Here is a 25,227-nt window from a genome sequence, read left to right as displayed (position 1 = left end):
AAAAAAGTACCGTCAAGCCGAAACCGGTTTGGCTCAATGGATAGAGCGTCGGTCTGCAGACTGAAGGGTCCCGGGTTCGATTCCGGTCAAGGGCATGTACATTGGCTGCGGGCGCATCCCTGGTGGGGGGTGTACAGGAGGCAGCTGGTCGATGATTCTCTCTCATCGATGTTTCTAGCTCTCTATCCCTCTCCCTTCTTCTCTGTAAAAAATCAATAAAATATATTAAAAAAAAAAAAAAGTACCGTCAAATGGTTCCAGATCTGCCCAGCTGGTGTGGCTCAATGGTTGAGCTTTGACCCAGGAACCAAGAGATTGCTGGTTTGATTCCTGGTCAGGACACATGCCCAGACTGCGAGCTCAATCCCCAGTGGGGGGCGTGCAAGAGGCAGCTGATCAATGTTTCTCTCTCATCATTGATGTTTCTCTCTCTCCCTCTCCCCTCTCTCTGAAATCAATAAAAATGTTTTTAAAAAAGTTGTTCAAGATGGCTCTCAAGGAGAAGCTTACTGTATACATCTAACACACAAAGTTAATACATTTTGTTTTAGATAAAATTGTTGCAAACACACACACACACACACACACACACACACACAAACACACCTATTGTAAGAAATTCCTACTAGATTTTTCTACCGCATTTGAATGTTTTCTGATTGTTTGGACTTTTCATCAGTTTGGAAGAACTGTCCCTGCAAATTACCTGACTAAGCAGAATTTTATAATATGGGAAACAATGAAAGAAATGATTATGTCCCAAAAGCAGCTACCATAAAGTAAGAGAGAATCTATGACCTTTCTTATAATACATGGCATATTAAATTATCAGGTTGGTTGACCTATTTATTGAGTACAGCTCAGAGAAAGAATGGTATGTATGGATGTCTTACCTTGGTTCACAAATATTTTATTGTATTGAAGATTTAGGTTTAACACAGGCAGAGCCCAAATATATTGATGTTGATTTTCATCGGTATATTCAAGGTATAAATCATAAAATATAGGACTGGGAAAGTCAGTTAAGATCTTAGAGACAGGAATCACACACTGGAAAATAAAATTAAAAATAAAAGCATCCCAACTGAATATTACAAAGCATATTTATTATCTTTAAAAGACTTTTTTAATTTTTAGAAAATAAAGTATCTTTAAATTACCTTGTTTATGTGCATTTCCTGGTACCTTCCAAAACATGAAGCTTTAAATATGATTTTTTAAAAAATAAGGGCCAAAAAAACCCAACAGTAAAGAACTGCCTGGCTCTTGTCCTACAACCCAGCTATAGAGGGTATGCCTTCATTCTCAACATTAAAGGTACAGCAGTGAAAAGGGATGAGGTCCTAATTCTTTTTCCTGATGTACAATGCTGTCTGTGATTTTGGCTCCCCTTAACAAAGACAGGCTCATTTCTCACTGCTCCCTACCAGTTTATAGTCCATTCATACCAATCAACTCAACTTGCTGTTCCTAAATATGCTATGCTACTCTATGTCTCTCTCGTTGCAAATGTTGCTTCTGCCTGACGGTCCCTTCCCCACTATGTTCTCCTAGAAAACTCATATTCATTCTACGAGCCCAAGTATGAAGCCCTTCTCTACTCCCTCAGGAACTGCCAATGCTGTACCTTGCACATACCTATAGATCAACACTTACCCTAATTCTTTGCAAATTTTTGTCTACACAGCTGTTTTCTCTACTACTCTGTGAAGTACTTGAGAGGCAGTCAAGTTCAATGGAAAAACCACAACTGTATAACTTAACAGAACATTAGCTACACAATTTACTTGTTGCAAGACCTTGAGTAAATTACCTAACCTCACAGAGCACCATTTCCTTCTCTGTAAAGCACAGATAATATGTATCTCACACAGGTATTTCATGGGTCAGATAACAACGATAAAATGCTCAACACACAGCAACAGGCATTTAACAAGTATTGATTGTTCTGTTATGTGTAGACACATAACATTTATTTTTCTTTTGGGGGGGAAATAATATCTGACATTTCTGATAATAAAAGTGAATTCATATTTGTGATAGAAAATTTGCAAAATATAAAAAAGAAAAGAAAGGCATGTGTAATCCTATCACACAGACATAACCACATTAAAAATGTTTTATTTTCTTCCATTGTTTTCTATGATAGATTTCTCATCATGGCTCTACCAAAACTGGAATCACAGTTTTGTTCTATGGTGTGTGTAAATGCATTTAATCAAGAAGGATTTTTGTAAACTACTGAGTGTTCAATGGTTCATAATATTTCTTTGTACAATATTATAATTTCAAAATGGGTTATGAAAAGAAGAAAGGTCAGGGAAGGAAGGAGGAGGAAAAGATTTTAAAAAGCATTTTATTTGTTACTGGGAGGGTGAGAGGGGGGAGTGAGTAACATTTTTATTAGTCACTAAAAATAAAGTAACACTTCTATTTTATTCCAAAACTCTCAGAAGTACACTTTGTTTTGAAGACCTATATGCCCAGAAGCGAATCAACAACTCATTATTAAAATCTAACATTATATGATGTATAAAACTCTGTGGAGGACAAGGTACTCTCTTCATGTTAATTAAATTAAGATTTTCTGTACCCCGGTAATAAAAAAATGTCAATCAGTGAAGTTCTTCATTACTATTAAAAACATTTCCAATTTCAAACATTCAAAGATTATTCCAATCATGCTAATGTGAAAATGAAAATAAAATACAGACTGCTTAATGCAGTTTAAACTTAAACTTACGTCTTGTTGATAGGTTGTTCCAAAAGAATAAGCTGCATTTAATCTTGTTTCTGTGTCTGGACAAAGCTACAGCAAAAGAATACAACTGATAAATATCTCTCACAAATGTTTTCTTGGATTGTAGTCAAGAATTCTCAATTCCCAAAATGGATATATACTTTATATAATATTTATCTAATGTATTAAAGGTATGAAAGTTAAGAAGGAAAAAAGGAAAGTCCTAACAAGGTGGTTTTAAGAAATTCCAATTTAAAGCACACACACACAAAAAAATCAACTGTAGCATGCAACTGATACTCCATTATTCAAGCAATAAACTAATCTTTTCCTCAGGCAAAAATAAGGCCCATAAGTAATTCTTCAGCCAGAATCATGCTGACCTGTAAAACACCACCTTCTAAAGTTTGCCACTTGAGAAAATTTCCTCTTACATCATAGGAAGCAGCAACAAACTTCATTTGTGTATTCTGATTAAAGAAAAATAAGAATAAAATAACGTCACATACTCTAAAAGCAATATAATCTTCTATCTATATATATAAAAGGCTAAGTGACCAGCCATAAGTCTATCTGACTGACTGGCTGGCCAGTACATATGACGCGCACTGGCAATTTAAAAATAAACATTGACTCACGCATGTGCAATACATACATGCTGGTGCCAATCTAGACAGAGTAGGAATATTCCTACCTGAACCCGTTTTCGGACATGGTCAGTTATATGTTGCTTTCTCTTAAGTTTGAAGAGCATGTGGCGTTAAATTAAAGTTGTAAATACTTCATCACAAGGGAAATTAGTCAAGCACTCAGAGTGTTTTTACTCTTAATGTGGTATACAGGGAGATAGTAGAATAAGTTTAATCAATTTATCAGTAATTGTTTTTATCAATGTTTTTTGTTTTTTTTTACATTTTTAACTTCCTTTTATTTCTTTTTTTTAATATTAGATAATTTTATTTTTTTAAAAATTTCTTTATTGATTAAGGTATCACATATTTGTCCTCATGCCCCCATTCCCATCCCACACCCCTCCCCACACATGCCCCCACCCCCCTGTAGTCCCCAACCGCTGGTTAGGCACATATGCTTGCATTCAAGTCCTTTGGTTGATCTCTCCCCTTTACCCCCACCCTCCCCTATCCTCCCTCTGAGGCCCGATAGTCTGATCCGTGCCTCCTTGTTTCTGGGTCTGTTCTTGTTCATCAGTCTATGTTGTTCATTATTTCCCCTAGATGAGTGAGATCATGTGCTATTAGAAATACACTTATAAGAACCGAAAATGAGACAAGCAATAATGGTTATGGTGACAGGAAATGAATCAGTCTGTAGTGAGTTTCTTTCTGGGCCAACAGTTCTTTTGAGACCCAATTTCAATGTCCACCAGTTCCTTATGTGTACATGTCAGATCAATGTTGTTTTTATGCCATGTTTTTTGTTATCTCATGTTGTTATTTCTTCTAATTAATTTCCTTTCAATGTGCACAAATCGGTGCACTGGGCCACTAGTATTCTATAAAGAAATTGTTATTGATGACTGATCTTTTCTTTTTCCAGAGATCAAATATTAAATTCAGTTATCTTAATTTTGAAGCAAAATTAATCTAAGTGTCTCTATGACTGAACACACCTAAAATAAATGGACCAGATTTTGTGTTCTTTTTTGGCATGAAAACTATTGTTTCAGAATTGAGGGGCAGTGCTAGTGACAGATAACCTCCTGTCAAACCTGTTTAAATAGGGGGTAGAGATAAGGGAGGGAATAATCTGTTACTTCATTCCACAAAGTCAAAAAGCTGGAGATGAGAATCGGGAACCGTGAAGTGCTGGGAAATGGCATTGAACCCTAGTCTGTGTTTGGAAGTACTTCTTAAATATGTAGAGATATAAAGGGACAGAGATTGTTTTGCATTTGGTGATGAGAACTTTCCCAACCCCACAAGTAGTACTTGCTGCCATAATCACATAATCCAGACATATAGACATATGTATTCAATAAGACAGCTAAACTCTATTTTGTTTAGTTACTATGAATAGCTGATACTTAGATTTAGTTTAGTAATTAAAATTTAAAAACAACCTAAAGAAGCAATACTTATGACTAGTAACATTCTTATTACCTTTTCAAATTGAATACAAAAATGTAGTTATGCTTGTACCTGGTTTTGCCCTTTAAAACTGAAATTTGAAGGAAGAGGTGTAGTACTGAGGACTTGAGGTGCTAATCCAGGCTGATACCCATAGAACAGCCATGGAAGATTCTGTTTCCTATAAACAATTACAATTGTTTTAATAATGGGGAAGCAATGTTTATATTAATGTTTGTGAAAGTAACTGCACTGAATTTGGTCAAAATGACAGTTCATCTATCAGACTATCCTCACCAAAATGTAACAGAATGAACAGTGCGCAGTCCAGGAGTATTTTCAGAGACAATCTGAAATAGTCCACATGCATCAAAAGTGGCATAGTTATAAGAATTCATGTTCATCACACACATATTTCCAAGAGCTTGGCAAGATGTTAGATTGGCATATACCTACAAGAGAACAATGACAAAGAAATGTAACACGGAATTTAATATCCTAAGAAAAGTTGATATAATAGATTATGTTTGGTTTTAATTTTACCTATTCTACAAATTATTCTTTTGGGTATTCCTTTATTTTTGATACTGTTCCTCTGTTTAAGTACAAAAGAATTTTCTATATGGCAGAAGAATAATGTACATTTTATGCAAATACCTTGCAAACCATTCTGAAGGGATGGACATTTTAATTGTAAAGTTAGAATGAAATTAAAGACAAGCAATTGAAAGAACTAAAAACTTATAGCATGACATTTAAAAGAACTGTTAAGTAGAATAATTATATTTGAAAGAATAATTTGTTTGCATATTAGATCTTATTTATATATAGAAAAGGCTAATATGCAAAGTGTCCCCTTGGGAGTTCAACCGGGAGTTCAATAGCTCGCTATGATGTGCACTGACCACCAGGGGGCATAACAGGATGAAGGGAGGCCCCAGTCAGCAGCCAGCAGCCAGGTAAGGGAGGCCCTGGCCAAGAGCCGGAAGGCCCCAATCGGCCCTGATCGCCAGCCAGGCCTAGGGACCCTACCTGTGCACGATTTTGTGCACCGGGCCTCTAGTGTGTGTGTGTGTGTGTGTGTGTAAATCTATACATTGAGTTAAGTAATTTGTTTTATAAATAATAAAATAAGACAATTTGTTGAGCCCCTCAAACTTCTTTCTCAGTTTTCCCCATCAGAAAAAGGAAACTCCATTTTTACAGTTATTCAAGTCAAAACACTACAGTGATCTTCTTTTCTCCCTTCCCGTATCCAATTAATTAGTAAATCATGCTGGATCAATCTCCAAAATATAAGCAGAAGTATATCCAAAAGTCTATCTCATTTCCATAGTACCATTCTTGTCCCTTACTCGGATTACCCTAATAGTCTCCGTAACTGGTCTCCCAGCTTCTGTCCTTGCCCCAACAAAATCTGCTCTCTATGCTACAGTGGTCCTTTTAAAACCTGACGTTCAATCATGTCTTCCTTTGTAGGAAAACCTTATCTCCCTTACAGTAAACCCCATCCTTGCCACAGCCACTCCTTTTATCCCTGAACTCACTTCTCCACTTCCCCTGCTCTCTCTGCTCCTGCCACTCCAGACTCTTTCCTGTTTCTTAAGCATGAACAAGCCAGATAACTCCTGCTTTGGGACCTCAGTACCTGCATGATCTTTGCTTAGAACATTCTTCCCTTTATGTGGTTCACACTCACTTTCTTCAGATCTCCACTCAAATATCACCTTTTCAAAGATGCCTGTCCTGACCACCCTATATAAAATAGCACCCTCTTCCATTCTCAATGTGCTTTATCCTGATTTGTCTTCATAGCACTTAGCATCACCTAGCATTTTTAAATGTCTTTTTCTGAAATACATAAGCTGATTTAAGAACAGGGCTGGGAACAGAGTAGGTCATCAATAAACATTTACTAAATGATTGTATGAATCAGTTTCAGCTGAATAAGCTTAGAGACATTCATTCAATCTTATATAACAAAATATAAAATTAATAACATTTTCTTCATATATTCTCATTCAATCCACTAGAAAGGGTTTCTTCTTCTTTTTTTTTTTTTAAATATATTTCTTTATTGATTTTAGAGAGGAAGGGAGAGGAGAGATAGAAACATCAATGATGAGAGAGAATCATTGATCAGCTGCCTCCTGCACAACCCCCACTGGGGATTGAGCCCGCAACCCAGGCATGTGCCCTTGGCCAGAATCGAACCTGGGACCCTTGAGTTGGCAGACCGACGCTCTATCTACTGAGCCAAGCCGGCCAGGGCGGGTTTATTCTTCTAATAGTCAAAGAGATATATCTACTTAGAAAACTTTTGTGATCTGAGGGGGGAAAAAAGTACAATTCTTCAAAATTATATACAATTATTTTTTAAAAATTCAAACTTACCCTACAAGCAGCAGCTGATGAATGCAAATAACTTGCAAACCATTCTGAAGTGATGGACATGCCCTACAAACAAAAAGATGAATTTTAGTTTTAAGTTCAAATAAAAATTCCTTAATACTACAATGTTAGGAAGATGTTAATAATGCATATTGTTGAATGCAAAAAGACTAACATGACTTTCTCAATGTGATTAAAAACATAGATTCCAATGGGAATATAAGAATTAATTCTAGCCCTGGTCGGTGTGGCTCAGCTGGTTAGAGCATTGTTCTAGGCACTGGTCAGGGAATGTGCCTAGGTTGCCAACTCCATCCCCAGCAGGGGGCGTACCAGAGGCAGACGATTGATGTTTCTGAAGGCAGTATTTTTCTCTCTCTTTCTCTTTAAATATCAATAAAAAATATTTTTTAAAAATAAGGTTTCACTACCTTCAAAATGAGAGATTAAAAAGAACTCTGAAGTATCCATTTGGAATTAAACTCCTTTATTTTAGTTAAGCCTTGATTGCTGTTGGTATCACTGGGATACCAACACAAGCCAATTGGCTGTGAGGACCCGCTGTGTCTATAATGGAAGAGCTGCTGTGCTGGAGACACCCTTATGGGGCAGGACTTGCTTCAGTGGAGCTTTGGTGCTCACTGAGTCTTCCTCTTCAGTGTGTCACTTGTGGATGTGAGGAGCTGAAATCTGGTATCATCTCACACTGACCACTAGGTACACTGGCTCCTGGATCTCGAAGGAGGTGCAAAGTCAGCCACTGCCTGAGGCCACCCAGCAGGAGCTACAGTGAGATATGCAGATTTCTCCTCTTTGTTTGGGGTTTGGAAGTTTTGGAGCTCTCTGACCCAGCTGCAGTTTGTTAGGTTAGGCTGCGAAAGGACAGGCCATTCATATGCAAAAGCCACTGCTCACAGCTTTGGTGGGGTTGTAAATTGGGTGGGGCAGGGTCTCAGGAAATCACCAGGGCAGAGCAAATAGCAATGGCTGCCAGTCAGCCGTCTCCGCGTCTCCGTGCCCCCGTGTCCCACGCTCCCACGCAGTAACAATGATCCCTGAGAGCACCTCTGCGAAAAAGCCACCCTCGCTTTCCGACCCGATGCCAATCCAGTTTCTCCCCATAGGAGTCTGGGTCCCCAGAGTCTCACCAGAAACTGGAGTTCAGAGCAGTCGGGAGCTTGTATCTCCCTTCTGACTGAAAAAAACAGCGCACTCAGTTGCCAGCCTGTTTCGTGCACCTCCGTACCTCCGCTCTTCCGCACCTCCTACCCAGTCTCAATGTGCTTTTTTCTTTCCTTCTAGTTGTAGAACTTCTACTCAGCCAGCTTTCCCGTGGTTCTGGATGACAGCTGTTTTGTCTTTTAGTTGTAGTTTTTGTGTGGTTATGAGAGGTAGCATGTACAGATGTATACCTTATGTTGCCATCTTGGTTTCTCCTAAACTCCTTTATTTTAACCCTTTGCACTCGCTTGCTTTTTTCTCAATTCCTTTATTCTACTTGGGATTTAATTTTTTAAATACCCCAGATTTTACAAAGTGCGGCAGTAGAATAAAAAACTGGAGTTTCTTTTCATACAAACTTATTTATTTGGATTTTTTTTATATTTCAAATTATTGATACATTCAATACAATTCGACATACGAGCTGCTACTGATGCTAACCGTGTTGAGTCACACTCGACATCCGAGTGCAAAAGGTTAATACTAGAGGCCTGATGCACGAAATTCATGCATGGATAGGGTCCCTAGGCCTGGCCGGCAATCAGGGCCAATCTGTGGAATCAGGGTCCATCTGTGGGGTGACAGGGGGGAGGGGTAGTGGGGGCGATTGAGGTCCCCGCCTGGCACTACCAGTTATATTCCATGCTTATAACTAACTCCCAGTCATCTAACTCCTATTCTCTTGGATTTGTGACCTCTTCAGTTCCAATTTATTCATACTTCCCATTTTACATCCCAGATGCTGGCATCACTAGGATCTGTTACAAAAGCTCTAACTCTATGCCACCATGCTGTCATCTATAAATAAAGAACCTAGCTGGATATGAAAAATCCTCCTGTCTCCAGTGACTACCATGTACAGGGCAGTTAGGGGTGATCAGGTTGGCAGGCGGAAGCAGTTAGGGGCAATCAGGCAGGCAGGCAGGTGAGCAGTTAGGAGCCAGTGGTTCCAGATTGTGAGAGGCACTGTAAGGTAGGTGTTATTATTATGCCCAATTTCCAGACAATGAAACTGAAGTTTAGAAATGTTAACTAAATCCAAAGATACAAAGCAGAAGACTGGTAAATCCAGAGTTGAAATCTAGTCTCTGGTGATCCTAACTAAATTATACTGCATTCTTTTTTTTTTTTTTTTTTTTTTTTTAGCTTTTTTTTTTTTTTTTTTTAATTTCTTTATTGATTAAGGTGTCACATATTTGTCCTCATCCCCCCATTCCCATCCCACCCCTCTCCCCACGCATGCCCCAATCCCCTGTTGAACTTAACCGTTGGATAGGCTTATATGCATGCATACAGGTCCTTTGGTTGAACTCTCCCCCTCCCCCCACCCTCCCCCTACCCTCCCCTATCCTCCCTCTGAGGCCCGATAGTCCGATCGATGGCTCCTTGCTTCTGGTTCTGTTCTTGTTCCTCAGTCTATGTTGTTCATCATTTCCCCTAGATGAGCGAGATCATATGTCACTAGATATATACTAATAAGCACTGAATGTGAGACGAGCAATAATAGTTATGCTGACAGGCAAATGAATCAGTCTGTAGCGAGCTTCCCCCTGGACCAACAGTTCTTTTGAGACTCAATATCAATGTCCAGTAGTTCCTTATGTGTACATGTCAGCACTGACCCCCCAGCTCTGGATGGTGGACAAATGGCGGTAACGGAGGTCCGACTCCCTCTGGTTTGGTCTCGGCCGAACCCAGGGGCACGGCGTCACCCGGACTAAGGGGCACGTGGCCTCACCCATACCCAAGGGGCGCGTGGTCTCACCCGGGCCTGGGACCCAGCCTCACCCGGATGGATCCAGGGGCACACGGCCTCACCCGGACCCAGGCTCTGGCTTCACCCGGACCCAGGGACACTTGGCCTCTCCCAGACCCAGGGCCACTTGGGCTCACCCGGGCCTAGGTGCACGAGGCCTCATCTGGATCCAGGGACACATGGTCTCACCCGGACCCAGGGACGCTTGGCCTCTCCCAGACCCAGGGCCACTTGGGCTCACCCGGGCCTAGGTGCACGAGGCCTCATCTGGATCCAGGGACACATGGTCTCACCCGGACCCAGGGACGATTGGCCTCTCCCAGACCCAGGGCCACTTGGGCTCACCCGGGCCTAGGTGCACGAGGCCTCACCCGTATCCAGGGACACATGGTCTCACCCGGACACAGGGACGCTTGGCCTCTCCCAGACCCAGGGCCACTTGGGCTCACCCGGGCCTAGGTGCACGAGGCCTCATCCGGATCCAGGGACACATGGTCGCACCCGGACCCAGGGACGCTTGGCCTCTCCCAGACCCAGGGCCACTTGGGCTCACCCGGGCCTAGGTGCACGAGGCCTCATCTGGATCCAGGAACACATGGTCTCACCCGGACCCAGGGACGCTTGGCCTCTCCCAGACCCAGGGCCACTTGGGCTCACCCGGACCTAGGTGCACGAGGCCTCATCTGGATCCAGGGACACATGGTCGCACCCGGACCCAGGGACGCTTGGCCTCTCCCAGACCCAGGGCCACTTGGGCTCACCCGGACCTAGGTGCACGAGGCCTCATCTGGATCCAGGGACACATGGTCGCACCCGGACCCAGGGACGCTTGGCCTCTCCCAGACCCAGGGCCACTTGGGCTCACCCGGGCCTAGGTGCACGAGGCCTCACCCGGATCCAGGGACACATGGTCTCACCCGGACCCAGGGACGCTTGGCCTCTCCCAGACCCAGGGCCACTTGGGCTCACCCTGGCCTAGGTGCACGAGGCCTCATCTGGATCCAGGGACACATGGTCGCACCTGGACCCAGGGACGCTTGGCCTCTCCCAGACCCAGGGCCACTTGGGCTCACCCGGGCCTAGGTGCACGAGGCCTCATCTGGATCCAGGGACACATGGTCTCACCCGGACCCAGGGACGCTTGGCCTCTCCCAGACCCAGGGCCACTTGGGCTCACCCGGGCCTAGGTGCACGAGGCCTCACCCGGATCCAGGGACACATGGTCTCACCCGGACACAGGGACGCTTGGCCTCTCCTAGACCCAGGGCCACTTGGGCTCACCCGGGCCTAGGTGCACGAGGCCTCACCCGGATCCAGGGACGCATGGTCTCACCCGGACCCAGGGACACTTGGCCTCTCCCAGACCCAGGGCCACTTGGGCTCACCCGGGCCTAGGTGCACGAGGCCTCATCCGGATCCAGGGACGCATGGTCTCACCCGGACCCAGGGACGCTTGGCCTCTCCCAGACCCAGGGCCACTTGGGCTCACCCGGGCCTAGGTGCACGAGGCCTCATCCGGATCCAGGGACACATGGTCTCACCCGGACCCAGGGACGCTTGGCCTCTCCCAGACCCAGGGCCACTTGGGCTCACCCGGGCCTAGGTGCACGAGGCCTCATCCGGATCCAGGGACGCATGGTCTCACCCGGACCCAGGGACGCTTGGCCTCTCCCAGACCCAGGGCCACTTGGGCTCACCCGGGCCTAGGTGCACGAGGCCTCACCCGGATCCAGGGACACATGGTCTCACCTGGACCCAGGGGCGCTTGGTCTTTTCCAGACCCAGGGGCACGTGGCCTCACCCGGGCCTAGGTGCTCGAGGCCTCACCCGGATCCAGGGACACATGGTCTCACCCGGACCCAGGGACGCTTGGCCTCTCCCAGACCCAGGGCCACTTGGGCTCACCCGGGCCTAGGTGCACGAGGCCTCATCTGGATCCAGGGACACATGGTCTCACCCGGACCCAGGGACGATTGGCCTCTCCCAGACCCAGGGCCACTTGGGCTCACCCGGGCCTAGGTGCATGAGGCCTCACCCGTATCCAGGGACACATGGTCTCACCCGGACACAGGGACGCTTGGCCTCTCCCAGACCCAGGGCCACTTGGGCTCACCCGGGCCTAGGTGCACGAGGCCTCACCCGGATCCAGGGACACATGGTCTCACCCGGACCCAGGGATGCTTGGCCTCTCCCAGACCCAGGGCCACTTGGGCTCACCCGGGCCTAGGTTCACGAGGCCTCACCCGATCCAGGGACACATGGTCTCACCTGGACCCCGGGATGTTTGGCCTCTCCCAGACCCAGGGCCACTTGGGCTCACCCGGGCCTAGATGCGCGAGGCCTCACCTGGATCTATGGACCCCTGGCCTCACTCGGACCCAGGGGAGCGCGGCCTCCCCCAGACCCAGGGGCGCTTGGCACCTCCGCAAGAGTCCCGCCTCTCCCCGCAGGCATCTGGGTCTCCCACGGGTCCCCAGAAGCTGGATTTCAGTGTGATGGAGAGCTAATCTCCCCTAGGTTTGGAACAAAAGCCCCTTTCCCCCGCCACCAACCAGACCCACGCGCCTCCACACCTCATCCCCTCCGATTACGCTGGTTTCCTCTTCCCTCTTAGCTATAAATCTACCATTCAGCCATCTCTCCTGTAGTTCTGGATGGCAGAGGCTCTGTCCTCCATTCGTGCCCCTGAAATTGCTGTGCGCGGTGGAGTTCGCAGTTCCTTTGTTTAACTTAGCCGCCTTCTTGATTCTCCTCTGTCAAAATGGCTTAAAGGGCTTGAATGTAAGATGAGAACTCCTAAGAATCCTCCAAATCGGTGTTGGCGGCCTCCGGGGCCTCGAGGATCTCACTGCGCAGTTCGGCCAGGTCGGTGGCGCGGATGCGCCCCTCCTGCAGAAAGATGGTCTCTTCCTTCACAGAGAGCCGCTGCGCCGAGTCCGCGGCCGCCGCCACAGCAGCTGCTGCGGCGCCCACGAGCCCATGGCCCCGGCTGCGGTGCTGACTGAGAGGAGCAGCCGCCCGGTCTGGGGAGACGCGAGCAGCAGTCGCCACCCTCACTAGTCCATGTTCCAGTTGTATTTCCGAAACTGCCATGTGAGGCAACACATCAGCCTTCACCTCCGCCGTCATCTTTTTCGAATTCCCTAATTTGTTCTTCTTAATCCCTTGAATTCAGTCAACTCTACTGAGGTCTAGTGGCGCCGGGAGGTGCACGGAGAGGGCGCCCGGGCCTCCGTCCGGTGTGCGGGGCGCGCGGCCCGCGGAACCAGGCGCGCGGGGGCCTCGCGGCGGGGATGGGCGCTGGGCGTCCGCCGGGCTCCGGGCGCCGCTGCCGCCGCGGCGTCCCCAGTGCCCCGGGCCGGGCGGCCTGCGGGGGCGGCGCAGTTGCAAAACTGAGTGAGTATCTACAGTTAAGTCTTGATTGTTGTTGGTGTCACTAGGAGGAATTGTCCTCCAGGCCAATTGTCCATGAGGACCCTCTTTGTCTATATAGGAAGAGTTGCTGTGCAGGAGACATGAGGCTCCTGTGTCTGTGTCCCTCTGTATTCTTTGCAAACACCTCTGAGAGAAACGCGCCCTGGAGTTTCGCCCGCTGCCTGGAACTGGGTTTCAATGTAGTTGGAACTGGGTCTCAGCGCAGTCTGGCGCCTTTGTCTCCTTCCCAGCAGGGCCATTCAGTGGCGCAGGCAACAGTCCCTCCTCTGCGCGCCCTCCCGTGCGCGCCTCTGGAGCCGCCGCTCCTCTGTGCCTCTGCCCCACAGGCCAAATTCATTCCCCCAGCATGTGCCTGGCTTCCCAGGGTTTCGCCCGGAACTGGGGTTCAGTGCAGTCGGAACTGGGGTTCAGCACGGTCCGGAGCCCTTGTCTCCTTCCCGCTAGGGCAGTTCAGTGGCGCAGGCAACAGTCCGTCCTTTGCGCCCCTTCCTGCGCGCGCCTCTGGAGCTCTGCCTTCCGCCGCTCCTCTGTGCCTGCGCCCCACAGCCCAGATTCATTCCCCCAGCCTGCGCCTGGCTTCCCAGGGTTTCGCCCGGAACGGGGTTCAGTGCAGTCGGAGCCGGCGCTCAGCGCAATCCGGAGCCTTTATCTCCTTCCTGCCAGTGAACGCCGGCCAGGCCGTCAGCCGCCCCTTCCTCTCCGGCTCCATCCTCCCCGCAGGCGCGCGTGCTCGTGTCTCCGTCCGTTTCTCCATACCTCAGGCTTTTGCGGCTCCCCCGACTGTCCCCGTGGCCTTCTCCTTCTCCCCAGCTGTGGGCATTTCAGTCCGCCAGCTTTCCTGTGGTTCTGGACGATGACCGTTCTGACCTCTAGTTGTATTTTTGAAATTGTTGTGCCCGGCTGCGGGTTAGGTGTTTAACCTATGGCGCCATCTTGGTTTCTCCTATACTGCATTCTTTACATGACCTATAATGGACCTTTCAGCCTAAACATTCTGAGATTCACTGAAAAAGGAATGAGCCAAAGTAGAGTAGACAGGAACTGAAGTTATCTTACCTAATAATAGAGTAACATGTAAATTGACCGTACCTTCGCTATGCCCACAGCCAATCAGAGCGAGCATGCAAATTAACCCAACAAAGATGGAGGTTAATTTGCATACATACCTGGGTCCTGGGAACCTCCTCGGCACCCAGGTCACTCTCAGCCGGCCATCGGAGGAAGGGGCCGAGCCTGTGATTGGAGGGGCAGGGTGGAGGAGGGGGGGCGCTTCCCAAGCCTAAAGCCTGGGGCTTGGGAAGGGGCCGAGCCTGCGACCAAACGCAGACCATCCAGAAGTCAGCGCTGGGTTGCCCAGCTACAGCTGGTCAACCCAGCACTGACTGCCCAGGTGGCTGAGATCCAGAAAGTGAGTCAGGGTCTGATCTGCAGCCTCAGTGGAAGCTGTTGATCAGTGTACTTACCGCTCTCTTTCTCTCCCTCTTTCTTTCTGATCTTCGCCAGCAGCCAGGCTTTTCTTTCTCTCCCCGCCTCTTTGATCAGGCCTAGAGATAGGCCTGGAGATGCTGACTGGCATAGGAACCAACCAATCAGAACCAAAGGTGGGTGCTATGAGGAACCAATGGCTGCCTAGGAGGCGGAGCTTCTGACACTGACTGGCATAGGAACTGACCAATGAGAAACAAAGGTGGGTGCTGTGGGGAGCCAATGGCTGCATAGGAGGCGGAGCTTTTGACACTGACTGGCATAGGAACCAACCAATGAGAAACAAAGGTGGGTGCTGTGGGGAGCCAATGGCTGCCTAGGAGGCGGAGCTTCTGACGCTGACTGGCATAGGAACCGACCAATCAGAGCCAAAGGTGGGTGCTATGGGGAGCCAATGGCTGTCTAGGAGGTGGAGCTTTTGACACTGACTGGCATTGAAACCGACCAATGAGAACCAAATCTGGGTGCTGTGGGGAGCCAATGTCTGCCTAGGAGGTGAAGCTTTTGATGCTGACATAGGAACGGACCAATCAAAACCAAATTGGCCAGCAGAGGAGGGCAGTTGGGGGCGACATCAGGCCTGCAGTTAGGAGTGATCAGGTTGGCAGTTGGGGGCGATCAGGAGGGCAGTTGGGGGTGACATCAGGAGAGGGCAGTTAGGGGTGATCAGGTTGGCAGGTGGAAGCAGTTAGGGGCAATCAGGCAGGCAGGCAGGTGAGCAGTTAGGAGCCAGTGGTCCCAGATTGTGAGAGGGATGTCTGACTGCCAGTTTAGGCCCGATCCCTGGGATTAGGCCTAAAATGGCAGTCGGATATCCCGCAAAAGGGTCCCCAATTGGAAAGGGTGCAGGCTGAATTGAGGGAATCCCCACTCTGTGCACAAATTTCGTGCACTGGGCCTCTAGTAAAGTATAATGCTGAGTTGTTAGTCTGTTTCTTAGACTGATAATTTCTGTTTTAAAGTGATTTACAGCCCTAGCTGGTTTAGCTCAGTGGATAGAGTTGGCCTGCAGATTGAAGGGTCCGAGGTTCAATTCCAGTCCAGGGCACATGCTCGGGTTGCAGGTTCAATCCCCAGTGGGGGGCGTGCAAGAGGCAGCCAATCAATGATTCTCTCTCATCACTGATGTTTTCTATCTCTCTCACCCTCTCCCTTCCTCTCTGAAATCAATAAAAGGTATTAAAAAAAAATAAAGTGATTTACACATAAATGTTCTTTATTTTAATCCCAAATTAATTACTAAAGAAATGCAGAAATATTCTTAACAATGAAACAAAAAATTTAAATATACTCACAAGCTCTCCATAACGTGCAGGTGAAATCACAGGTGTACGAAAATTCTCTGTGTTGTTGAAACATAAGCCCCCTGTCTAAAAAATGAATGAACAAATGAATAAATAAATGAAACAATTTTTGGAACAGTATAAGCAATTTAATTTTAAAATATGTACTTTATCAATTTGATTAGCCTTACTAAAATGTTAGGTTCTAAACACGCACAGGACCTGCTGGTATTAATGAATGTTGGCTCACATCGGACACACCTGTCAATATAACAAAAATAATATTTAAAATGTCAGTGAATTATACTAAACCTGAATTTAATCAAGAACTTGCCTTCTAAACACTAGATTAGATTCATTCAGCTAAACAATTACTTGTGATAAGAAAACAAATTAAAAATATTACACTGACTTGAATCGTTTTATACTACTCTTTTTTTTTTTTTTTAAATATATTTTATTGACTTTTTACAGAGAGGAAGAGAGAGGGATAGAGAGTTAGAAACATCGATGAGAGAGAAACATCGATCAGCTGCCTGTTGCACACCCCCTACTGGGGATGTGCCCGCAACCAAGGTACATGCCCTTGACCGGAATCGAACCTGGGACCCTTGAGTCCGCAGGCCGACGCTCTATCCACTGAGCCAAACCGGTTTCGGCGTTTTATACTACTCTTAGTATTACAAGGCCAGGTATAAATAAATAAAATTAACCAGTTATAAGAGTGTATTCTTTTGAAGCTATATGGAATGTAAGGAATAAATAATACTGAATAATAAATATGGATAAATCACCCAATTAACAAACGAGCCCAACAAACTCATATAAATGAAACCAAATCCATTTTTATAAGTACTTATCAAATATACTTTCCCTATTTTACCTGCCACAAAGCAAAAAAGTAACATGCTGAAAAGAAACATGTATCTACTACTTATCAAACTTACAACCAACAGTTTTAAAGTCTATTCATCTTTATTTTAGGAAAATATATTTTCATTAATGAACAATATAAAGGGACAGAGGGCATTAAACTAGTTGGGGACACTGATGATTTTAGATGGGTATTTATTACTTGCAAGATAGAGCAGGAAGTAGGAGGGGCTCGGGGGTGGCTTAGAGAGGTATTGGAGGGGAAGATCGGAGGACCTGCCCAGTAGTCCGTATTTGGGTGCTAAATGCAGGGCAGCCTGGAAGAAAAGATGATCCAACACTAAGTATCCCCAGAAGAAGCTGCTCAAGTATTTTCTATCTTGAACTTGACAATTGAACTGAAAACTATACTTAAAGGAAAGTAACCTCTAAAACTGAAGAAGTTGAAATAGGAATAATGTGTCTGAATTAGAGAGAGGGAGTGGTGTGTGTGTGCATGCGTGTTTGGTGTGTACATATGCATGCACAAAGGGGGAACAGGAAGTGATAGAGAAGAGGGCTACAAGAGTGTAACTAAATTATTATATTTATCATTACATTTATTAATATGTTTTCTTATGTAACATAATATATAAAGCACAGTACCTGGTATATAGTAAGTATGATGTAAATAGAAGTTACTATTATATATTGTATTACAGATATATACAAACTACATAATAACAAACAAAAGTAGCTAATGTGCACTTACTCTGGAGCACCATGGTAAGAATTTAACATATTTATTTCTAAGCTGTGATAACAGCCTATGAAGGGGGGTGAGAGGGGATGTACCACTCTGAAGCGAGGAGACTGACCTACTGAGCTATCCAGGGTCTATGAACCCTACTCTGTCTCATTCTCTAGGCCTCAGCTTCTTTAGCTGTTAATGTCGATTTCTATCCTTCCCTGGGTTATTGTGAGGAGCAAATGATATGGGAAAGTACTTCAAAAAGGTACAGAATGTGCATAAATATAAAATGATGTCAATGAAGTCAGCACGCAGCACACTGCTTACCTGTTTCCTAAAGCATTTGCTACTGTGAAAGAGTTTTCATTTCCATCACAGAGCTTACAAGTTGCTTGAGACAACAACGCTCCATTTACATCTCTTTCCACTAAAATGTAAAAACAAAATTCAGATGTGACTCATAGTCAACATCTAAGCTTGTACATACTTACTAAATCTCACTGGCAATTCTAATAATTCTCAAAACATTATCTGCATTAAAGGCATGTTAAGCACCTCAATTATATAGAAAAGTGAAATCCTCCCCATTCACATAAAAAACAAAACAAAACACCACCAAAAACTAATTCTCCAAATCCTCACAACAATAAATTAATATTTTTTCTTGAAAATTTTCCTTACCTCTTACTGTATGTTTCTACTACACTGAGAATGGGAAACAAGCATTTTCACACACTGCTGCTAAGTTTCAGCCACTTAGAGGGCTCTTGAGAGTATCTATTAAAATTTTACATTCACGTATCCTACACACTATTTCATTTTTAGAGACCTAACCTACTGAAACATACATACATGTGTATAAGGGTATTCATCGAAGCATTGTATTTGTTAGGAAACAACCTAACACGTGGTCTATCTTTATGAAAGACCCATGTGCACTTGAGAACAATGTATATTCTGCAGCGTTGGGGTGAAATGTTCTACAAATGTCAATTAAGTCCATCTGATCCAGTGTGTCCTTTAGAGTCACTGTTTCCTTGTTAATTTTTTTTGTCTAGAATATCTATTCAGTGAAATTAGTGGGTGTTAAAGTCCCCTAGTATGACTATATTGTTGTCAATCTCTCCCTTAAAATCCTCTAGAAGTTTTTTTTCTATGTTTAGGTGCTCCTATATTGGGTGCATATATGTTTACCAGGGTTATATCCTCTTGCGTCATTGATCCCTTTGGTATTATGTAGTGACCTTTGTTGTCTCTTGTAATGGCCTTCATTTTGAAGTCTAGCTTGTCAGAGATGAGTATTACTACCCCAGCTTTTTTATTTTTCCTTTTCCATTTGCTGGATCCTGACATTAAGAGGAATGCTTATTATTTTTCCTTATTAAGCATCATGTTGGCTTTTGAGTTGAAACATATATTTTATCATATTATATTAAGGAAGTTTCCATCCAATCTTACATTATTAAGAATTATTAAAAATCAGGTAGGGCTTTTTATCTTCTTCCTAATGCCTGCTGCTATTTCAAACATCATTGAATTTTGAAAAAAGAGTAATAAAGAATTTTTTAAGATATCACCATGCTATTTCAATTAATGCCCTTGTTAGAAACAAACACAAATGAAGATGTGTTACTATTTCATAAGAAATCTACTTCTTACCTAAAATGTGGCCACTGGGACATTGGCATTTTCCTTCTGCAGTTAAACGATCAGGGCAAGAAATGCAGTTCCAGCCATCTTTGGTAACACCTTTCTAAATTAAAAAAAAAAAATATTTTCTCCTTCTTAACTTCTTCCTCCTTTTAATCATGTAAATCCAAAATCCACAATACTGTATAATTTGTAGTTTTTATTCACATACATAATATACATTTGGGCCACATAAAAATTTCCTGTGTAGCCAATTTGTGTTTATATTCTAAAATTAAGATATACATTTATAACCATGTATTGGCTACTATTAACTCTGGGAAATAATTCTTTCTTCTTCATGGTTTTCAGCTCAAATGAGTCCTTGCTTTTATAATTAATACTGTCATTCAGTTTTTCCATTTACAAAGATAAAACAACATTCAACAGAATTTAATAAATAGCCAATTAAGTTTAGCTTTACTTATCTTAAAATAATTATTCTAATCTCTAATAATCCAAATACATTAGCTTTTAAAAATTATGATTCAAAATAGGGTAATGTTATGGTATATAACATGTTATGATACGTAAGCAAAGTTGTTAAAATTAAATTATGAGGCTATTTCCTTCCATCCATTAATAGTTTATATTAGTAAAACACAACATCATTCAAAATTGGGCTTATTATATGATTTAGGAAAAATGAGACAAAAATACAGTAATTACATTACAAACATGAATGTAGCCAAAATTAATAGAGAACAATGGCAATAAAAAAACAATGCCACAAATTATTTTAAATTTGGGTTGAAAACTGGATATATCAATAAGTGCTCCTATATTTGGCAGCACATTTATATAAGATTACTTAAAAATTATGACTTCTGCCGAAACCGGTTTGGCTCAGTGGATAGAGCGTCGGCCTGCGGACTCAAGGGTCCCAGGTTCCATTCCGGTCAGGGGCATGTGCCTTGGTTGCGGGCACGTCCCCAGTGGGGGGTGTGCAAGAGGCAGCTGATCGATGTTTCTCTCTCATCGATGTTTCTAACTCTCTATCCCTCTCTCTTCCTCTCTGTAAAAAATCAATAAAATATATTTTTAAAAAAATTATGACTTCTTAGTAATGGCATTGAAAAACAAATCTCCTTTGGCATCATTTCCTAATAGTGGCTATTTATCATAAGGTCAATATTTCCAAAAGTAAAAAATAAGTATCGAAATGATCATCAAATCTATAAGTACTAGCCATAAAGTAGAACAACTGGTAACTGTATATTACATTCCTAAATTCAAGTTTTTTTTAACACAGATAATGAGAAGATATATTATTAGAAAAGTCAGAACTGGCACACAGAGACTCTTAATTATCCTAAATGACTGAAAATATATTTCTGTTAAGAATCATCATATATAATAACTGTTAGCTTCCTAATTTTCCAAAAATCCTACATAATAAAAAGGTAGTATGAAAATTGTCCCCTTGACCGAGAGTTCTTCAGAGAGTTCGACCAGGGGGCGGGGCCAGCCTGCAGCAGGTGGCCAGGGGAAGGGAGGGGAAAGGGAGGAAGGCAGCAGCCAACCACTAGGGACCCTACCAGAGCATGAATTTCATGCACTGGGCCTAAGAGAATAGCAACAGATATTATTTAACCTATTTAACAATGCAAATTGGCATTTCATGAACTTACCAATGTAATATTATTACAAGCATAATTATATAAAACATTGAAATATAGGTCTAAGACACCGAACTCAATTTGTACCAAAGGATAAACATATTCCAAATTGCTGTATATATGTATCATTCATTTATTTTTCTTTATAACTGAATTACTCTATGAGGAAAAGTAAAAACACACCATTTTTGTGGGAGTTTTTTATTTCAAATTTTATAAAGCAAAGCAATAGATCCCCACTTACTCCAAGTTTGCATAAAATTTTACCAACCTCCCAAAATTTACTCTAGCAAAAAAAGAAAAAAGTTAGCTCTATAATATTAAAGGTGGTGGGGAAATAGTAGTGTACAGTATTAAACGGTAGTTTAAAAAATGCATTTAATTTACTACTTTCACAGTAAAATTATTTAAAGATAAATACTCCATACCTTGTCTTCTGGGCACTTTTTACAAATAATATCTGCTCCTCCGTTATTAGAGATCATCTGAAATCCTGGTAGACACACACAGGAAGTTCCTAAAAAGAAGAGAGCCAATTTTGATCTTGGTAAATAAAAACATAATTCCGAGACAGGGAAACGTTTAATAATTTTTAAGACGTAGAAAAGCAGTATAGCAGATTAGAGCAGTACTGCCTAGGTCCAAACCCAGAAACATACTCCTCGGGTTCTAACCTTGAGGAAATTACTGCACTTTTCTGTGTTCTGGCTTCCACTTTGGTGAAGTGGAAAAAAGCAATACTTTCCTCATAGGGTTAGTATGAATATTAAATTAGTTACCATATATAAAGGTCTTAGAATGTGTGGGGCATACAGTAGGTATTGTGTTCGCTACCGTTTTTAGTGCAAGTGTAATAAATGATTGAACTATTAAACTAATAATATTAACGGATACGGAAATGTCACATTTCTATTTCACCCAAACATACACACATATTCAATAAACTTACACTTACTTTGTCAAAACAAAACCTTACTAGAAAAGTTACATTCATTCCAATAAATTACCATATTCTTCTGTTTGCACAGATAGTAAAGATTTTGAGATAATCACTATTCAATTTGCTGGGAAGTAAGGACATCATTCTCTAAAGAAGCCTGAAGTGGAAACAGCACATAGGAATCTTCGTATTAGAATGCATATATATATCTGGGTTCATACTTATGAAACTAACACCAGACACTTTATTTATTTATTTAAAAATATATTTTATTGATTTTTTTACAGAGAGGAAGAGAGGGGGATAGAGAGTTAGAAACATCGATGAGAGAGAAACATTGATCAGCTGCCTCCTGCACACCCCCTACTGGGGATGTGCCCGCAACCAAGGTACATGCCCTTGACCGGAATTGGTCCTGGGACCTTTCAGTCCGCAGGCCGACGCTCTATCCACTGAGCCAAACCGGTTTCGGCCAACACCAGACACCTTAGAGGCTGTGAAATTCTTTCTCATTGATATCTCCTCACCGCAGGGGCCTGACCTGTCCTATATGATGACTTAAATGGGGGATATGTCAACTTGGAAGAGGACAGAAATTTAATACCCAGGGGGACCACATCGAGATTGAAAACATCTTTGAACTTTTCCATCTTGATTTGGTTGCCCCCCAAAATAGATCCAGAGACATAGAAGCATGGAACAGACTGAGGCATTTCAGAGGGAAGGTGGGTGGGGAGAGATTAATCGGGGAACTTAGGATGTATCTATCCATAGCCCATGGACACAGAGTGTGGTGAAGGCCAGGGAGGGGCTGGTGTGGGGTGGAGAGGGTGATAAAAGGGGGAGATATCTGTAATACTCTCAACCATAAAGATAAATTAAAAAACAAACAAACAAAAAATCACCTTAGACTTTAGAGCATAGGAAAAGTCTTATTCTAAGCAGTTTCCGTGAAGAGAACCAGGACCAAATGATGGATGCTTCAAGCAAAAAATATATAAATAAATAGATAAAAATTAGGCTTAATTGAAAAGAGACTTTAAGGTCAATTAGTACTATTCAATAATAAAAGGAATAAGTCCTAAGGACATCTATAATATTATAGACGCATGCTACAGTGGAAATACATGGGTCCAGGCTCAGGGCAAAGACACATGCTCTTCCAGTCCCCCATTTAGGTGGCAAAGAGGACATTACAACCTTACCTGGACTGCGACGTCCTTATCTGTAAAACGAGAAGGCTGGCCCTGCCTGAGTGTAAGGTCCCTTCCAGCTCTAAGGGTCTGGCCTTTGAAAAGTAAGAGAGCCCTGGCCGGCCAAAACCGGTTTGGCTCAGTGGATAGAGCCACGGCCTGCGGACTCAAGGGTCCCAGGTTCGATTCCGGTCAAGGGCATGTGCCTTGGTTGCGGGCACATCCCCAGTAGGGGGTGTGCAAGAGGCAGCTGGTCGATGTTTCTCTCTCATCGATGTTTCTAACTATCCCTCTCTCTTCCTCTCTGTAAAAAATCAATAAAATATATTAAAAAAAAAAAAAGATAGCCCTGGCCAGTTTGGCTCAGTGGATAGAGCGTCAGCCTGTGGACTGAGGGGGTCCCAGGTTCGATTCCAGTCAAGGACATGCACCTTGATTTCGGGCACATCCCCAGTGGGGAGTGTGTAGAAGGCAGCTGAATCGATGTTTCTCTCTCATTGATGTTTCTAACTCTCTATTCCTCTCTCTCTCTCCATTCCTCTCTGTAAAAAAATTAATAAAATATATATTTAAAAAAAAAAGAAAGAGCCGAAACCGGTTTGGCTCAGTGGATAGAGCGTCGGCCTGCGGACTCAAGGGTCCCGGGTTCGATTCTGGTCAAGGGCATGTACCTTGGTTGTGGGCACATCCCCAGTAGGGGGTGTGCAAGAGGCAGCTGATCGATGTTTCTCTCTCATCGATGTTTCTGGCTCTCTATCCCTCTCTCTTCCTCTCTGTAAAAAATCAATAAAATATATTTTAAAAAAAATTTAAAAAAAAATTCTAAAAAAAAAAAGAAAGAAAAGTAAGATAAACGCTTATCACAGTCCCCAAGGGCTAATCTGCATCCCCTCCCCGACCTGTGCTGTCCCCTGCTCCTCTGGACCTCAGATGACTTCTCCATGTTTTCTACCTTCGCTAGGCAGCTTCCCAGGTGCTCCCTAAAGACCCTGGGGCTGCGGAGGAGGGGACACCGGCGCCCAGTAGCGGGCTCGGGGGGTCCCCTAAACCGCAATCCTCCAAGGAAATCCGCCCTGGCGTTGGCGGTAACCTTTCCAGAAACACTCTTCCCGCAGACAAAAAGGTGTTTCAGCGACCCGGGGGGCTGGGCCCAGCAGCAGGCCGGGGTGTGGGCTGGGCCGGGGCCCTCCATCCTCTCACCTCGGGCGTCCGGCCTCTGGTGCGCTCCGCACGGCGCACAGGAGAGCGCGGAGATATCGAAGTACTGGTCGCGGCCGCAGGTCTCCGGCTGCCGGAAAGGGAACGAGAAGGTCTGGGCCAGGGAGACGCGAGGGAGGACCCACGGGAGGAAGACGGTCACGGCCGCGACCGCCCAGCTAGATCGAAGAGCCATCGCCGCCCGAGACCGCGGCGGCCGGTCACCATGGAGCCGACGCCGGCGGCGCCCAGTCTCCGGCGCCCCGTCAGCCTTTGCGGCGACTCCGCAGAGCCGATTGGACAACTCCCGCCTGAGGTTCCGGAAGTGTCTACGAGTGCTGCTTGGTTGCTAGGTTACCAAAGCCGCGCGCGGGAAGCTGGCTGGTCCTAAAAAGGACGGGTTGGGGGCGCGCTAACCCTGAAGCTTGGCGGGGAGACGCTCTCTATAAAAAGGTTTGTTTCAGACTCTGGGACGCGATCCATAGGCGGGACGTGAGATCAATTTGGAGGTCGGGAAGTAAAATAGCAGAAAATAGCAGATTGCATCTCACAAATTAAAAGTATGGTTTCAGCCCTAGCCTGTTTGGT

At 44.3% G+C, this 25,227-nt stretch overlaps 1 protein-coding gene across 1 annotated transcript in view; it reads right to left on the bottom strand.

Moving 5' to 3' along the window:
• Window positions 1–24,885, bottom strand: part of TMEM67 (transmembrane protein 67) — a 45,572-nt gene extending 20,687 nt beyond the window's left edge. Inside the window, exons 1-12 of the mRNA XM_008148544.3 lie at window positions 24,643–24,885; window positions 21,738–21,826; window positions 19,661–19,754; window positions 18,329–18,428; window positions 16,590–16,659; window positions 16,411–16,485; window positions 7,222–7,284; window positions 5,125–5,279; window positions 4,900–5,008; window positions 3,124–3,210; window positions 2,744–2,809; window positions 894–1,050 (exon numbers count right to left, since the gene is read on the bottom strand). Of these exons, the coding sequence (XP_008146766.2) occupies window positions 894–1,050; window positions 2,744–2,809; window positions 3,124–3,210; window positions 4,900–5,008; window positions 5,125–5,279; window positions 7,222–7,284; window positions 16,411–16,485; window positions 16,590–16,659; window positions 18,329–18,428; window positions 19,661–19,754; window positions 21,738–21,826; window positions 24,643–24,835 (1,258 nt within the window). The 5' untranslated portion in view covers window positions 24,836–24,885. The remainder of the gene's footprint in view (window positions 1–893; window positions 1,051–2,743; window positions 2,810–3,123; window positions 3,211–4,899; window positions 5,009–5,124; window positions 5,280–7,221; window positions 7,285–16,410; window positions 16,486–16,589; window positions 16,660–18,328; window positions 18,429–19,660; window positions 19,755–21,737; window positions 21,827–24,642) is intronic.
• Between the last annotated feature and the right edge of the window lie 342 nt (window positions 24,886–25,227).

Source organism: Eptesicus fuscus, chromosome 19, assembly GCF_027574615.1.
Source record: "Eptesicus fuscus isolate TK198812 chromosome 19, DD_ASM_mEF_20220401, whole genome shotgun sequence".
Taxonomy (NCBI): domain Eukaryota; kingdom Metazoa; phylum Chordata; class Mammalia; order Chiroptera; family Vespertilionidae; genus Eptesicus; species Eptesicus fuscus.
This window is presented reverse-complemented; position numbering and strand designations above follow the sequence as displayed.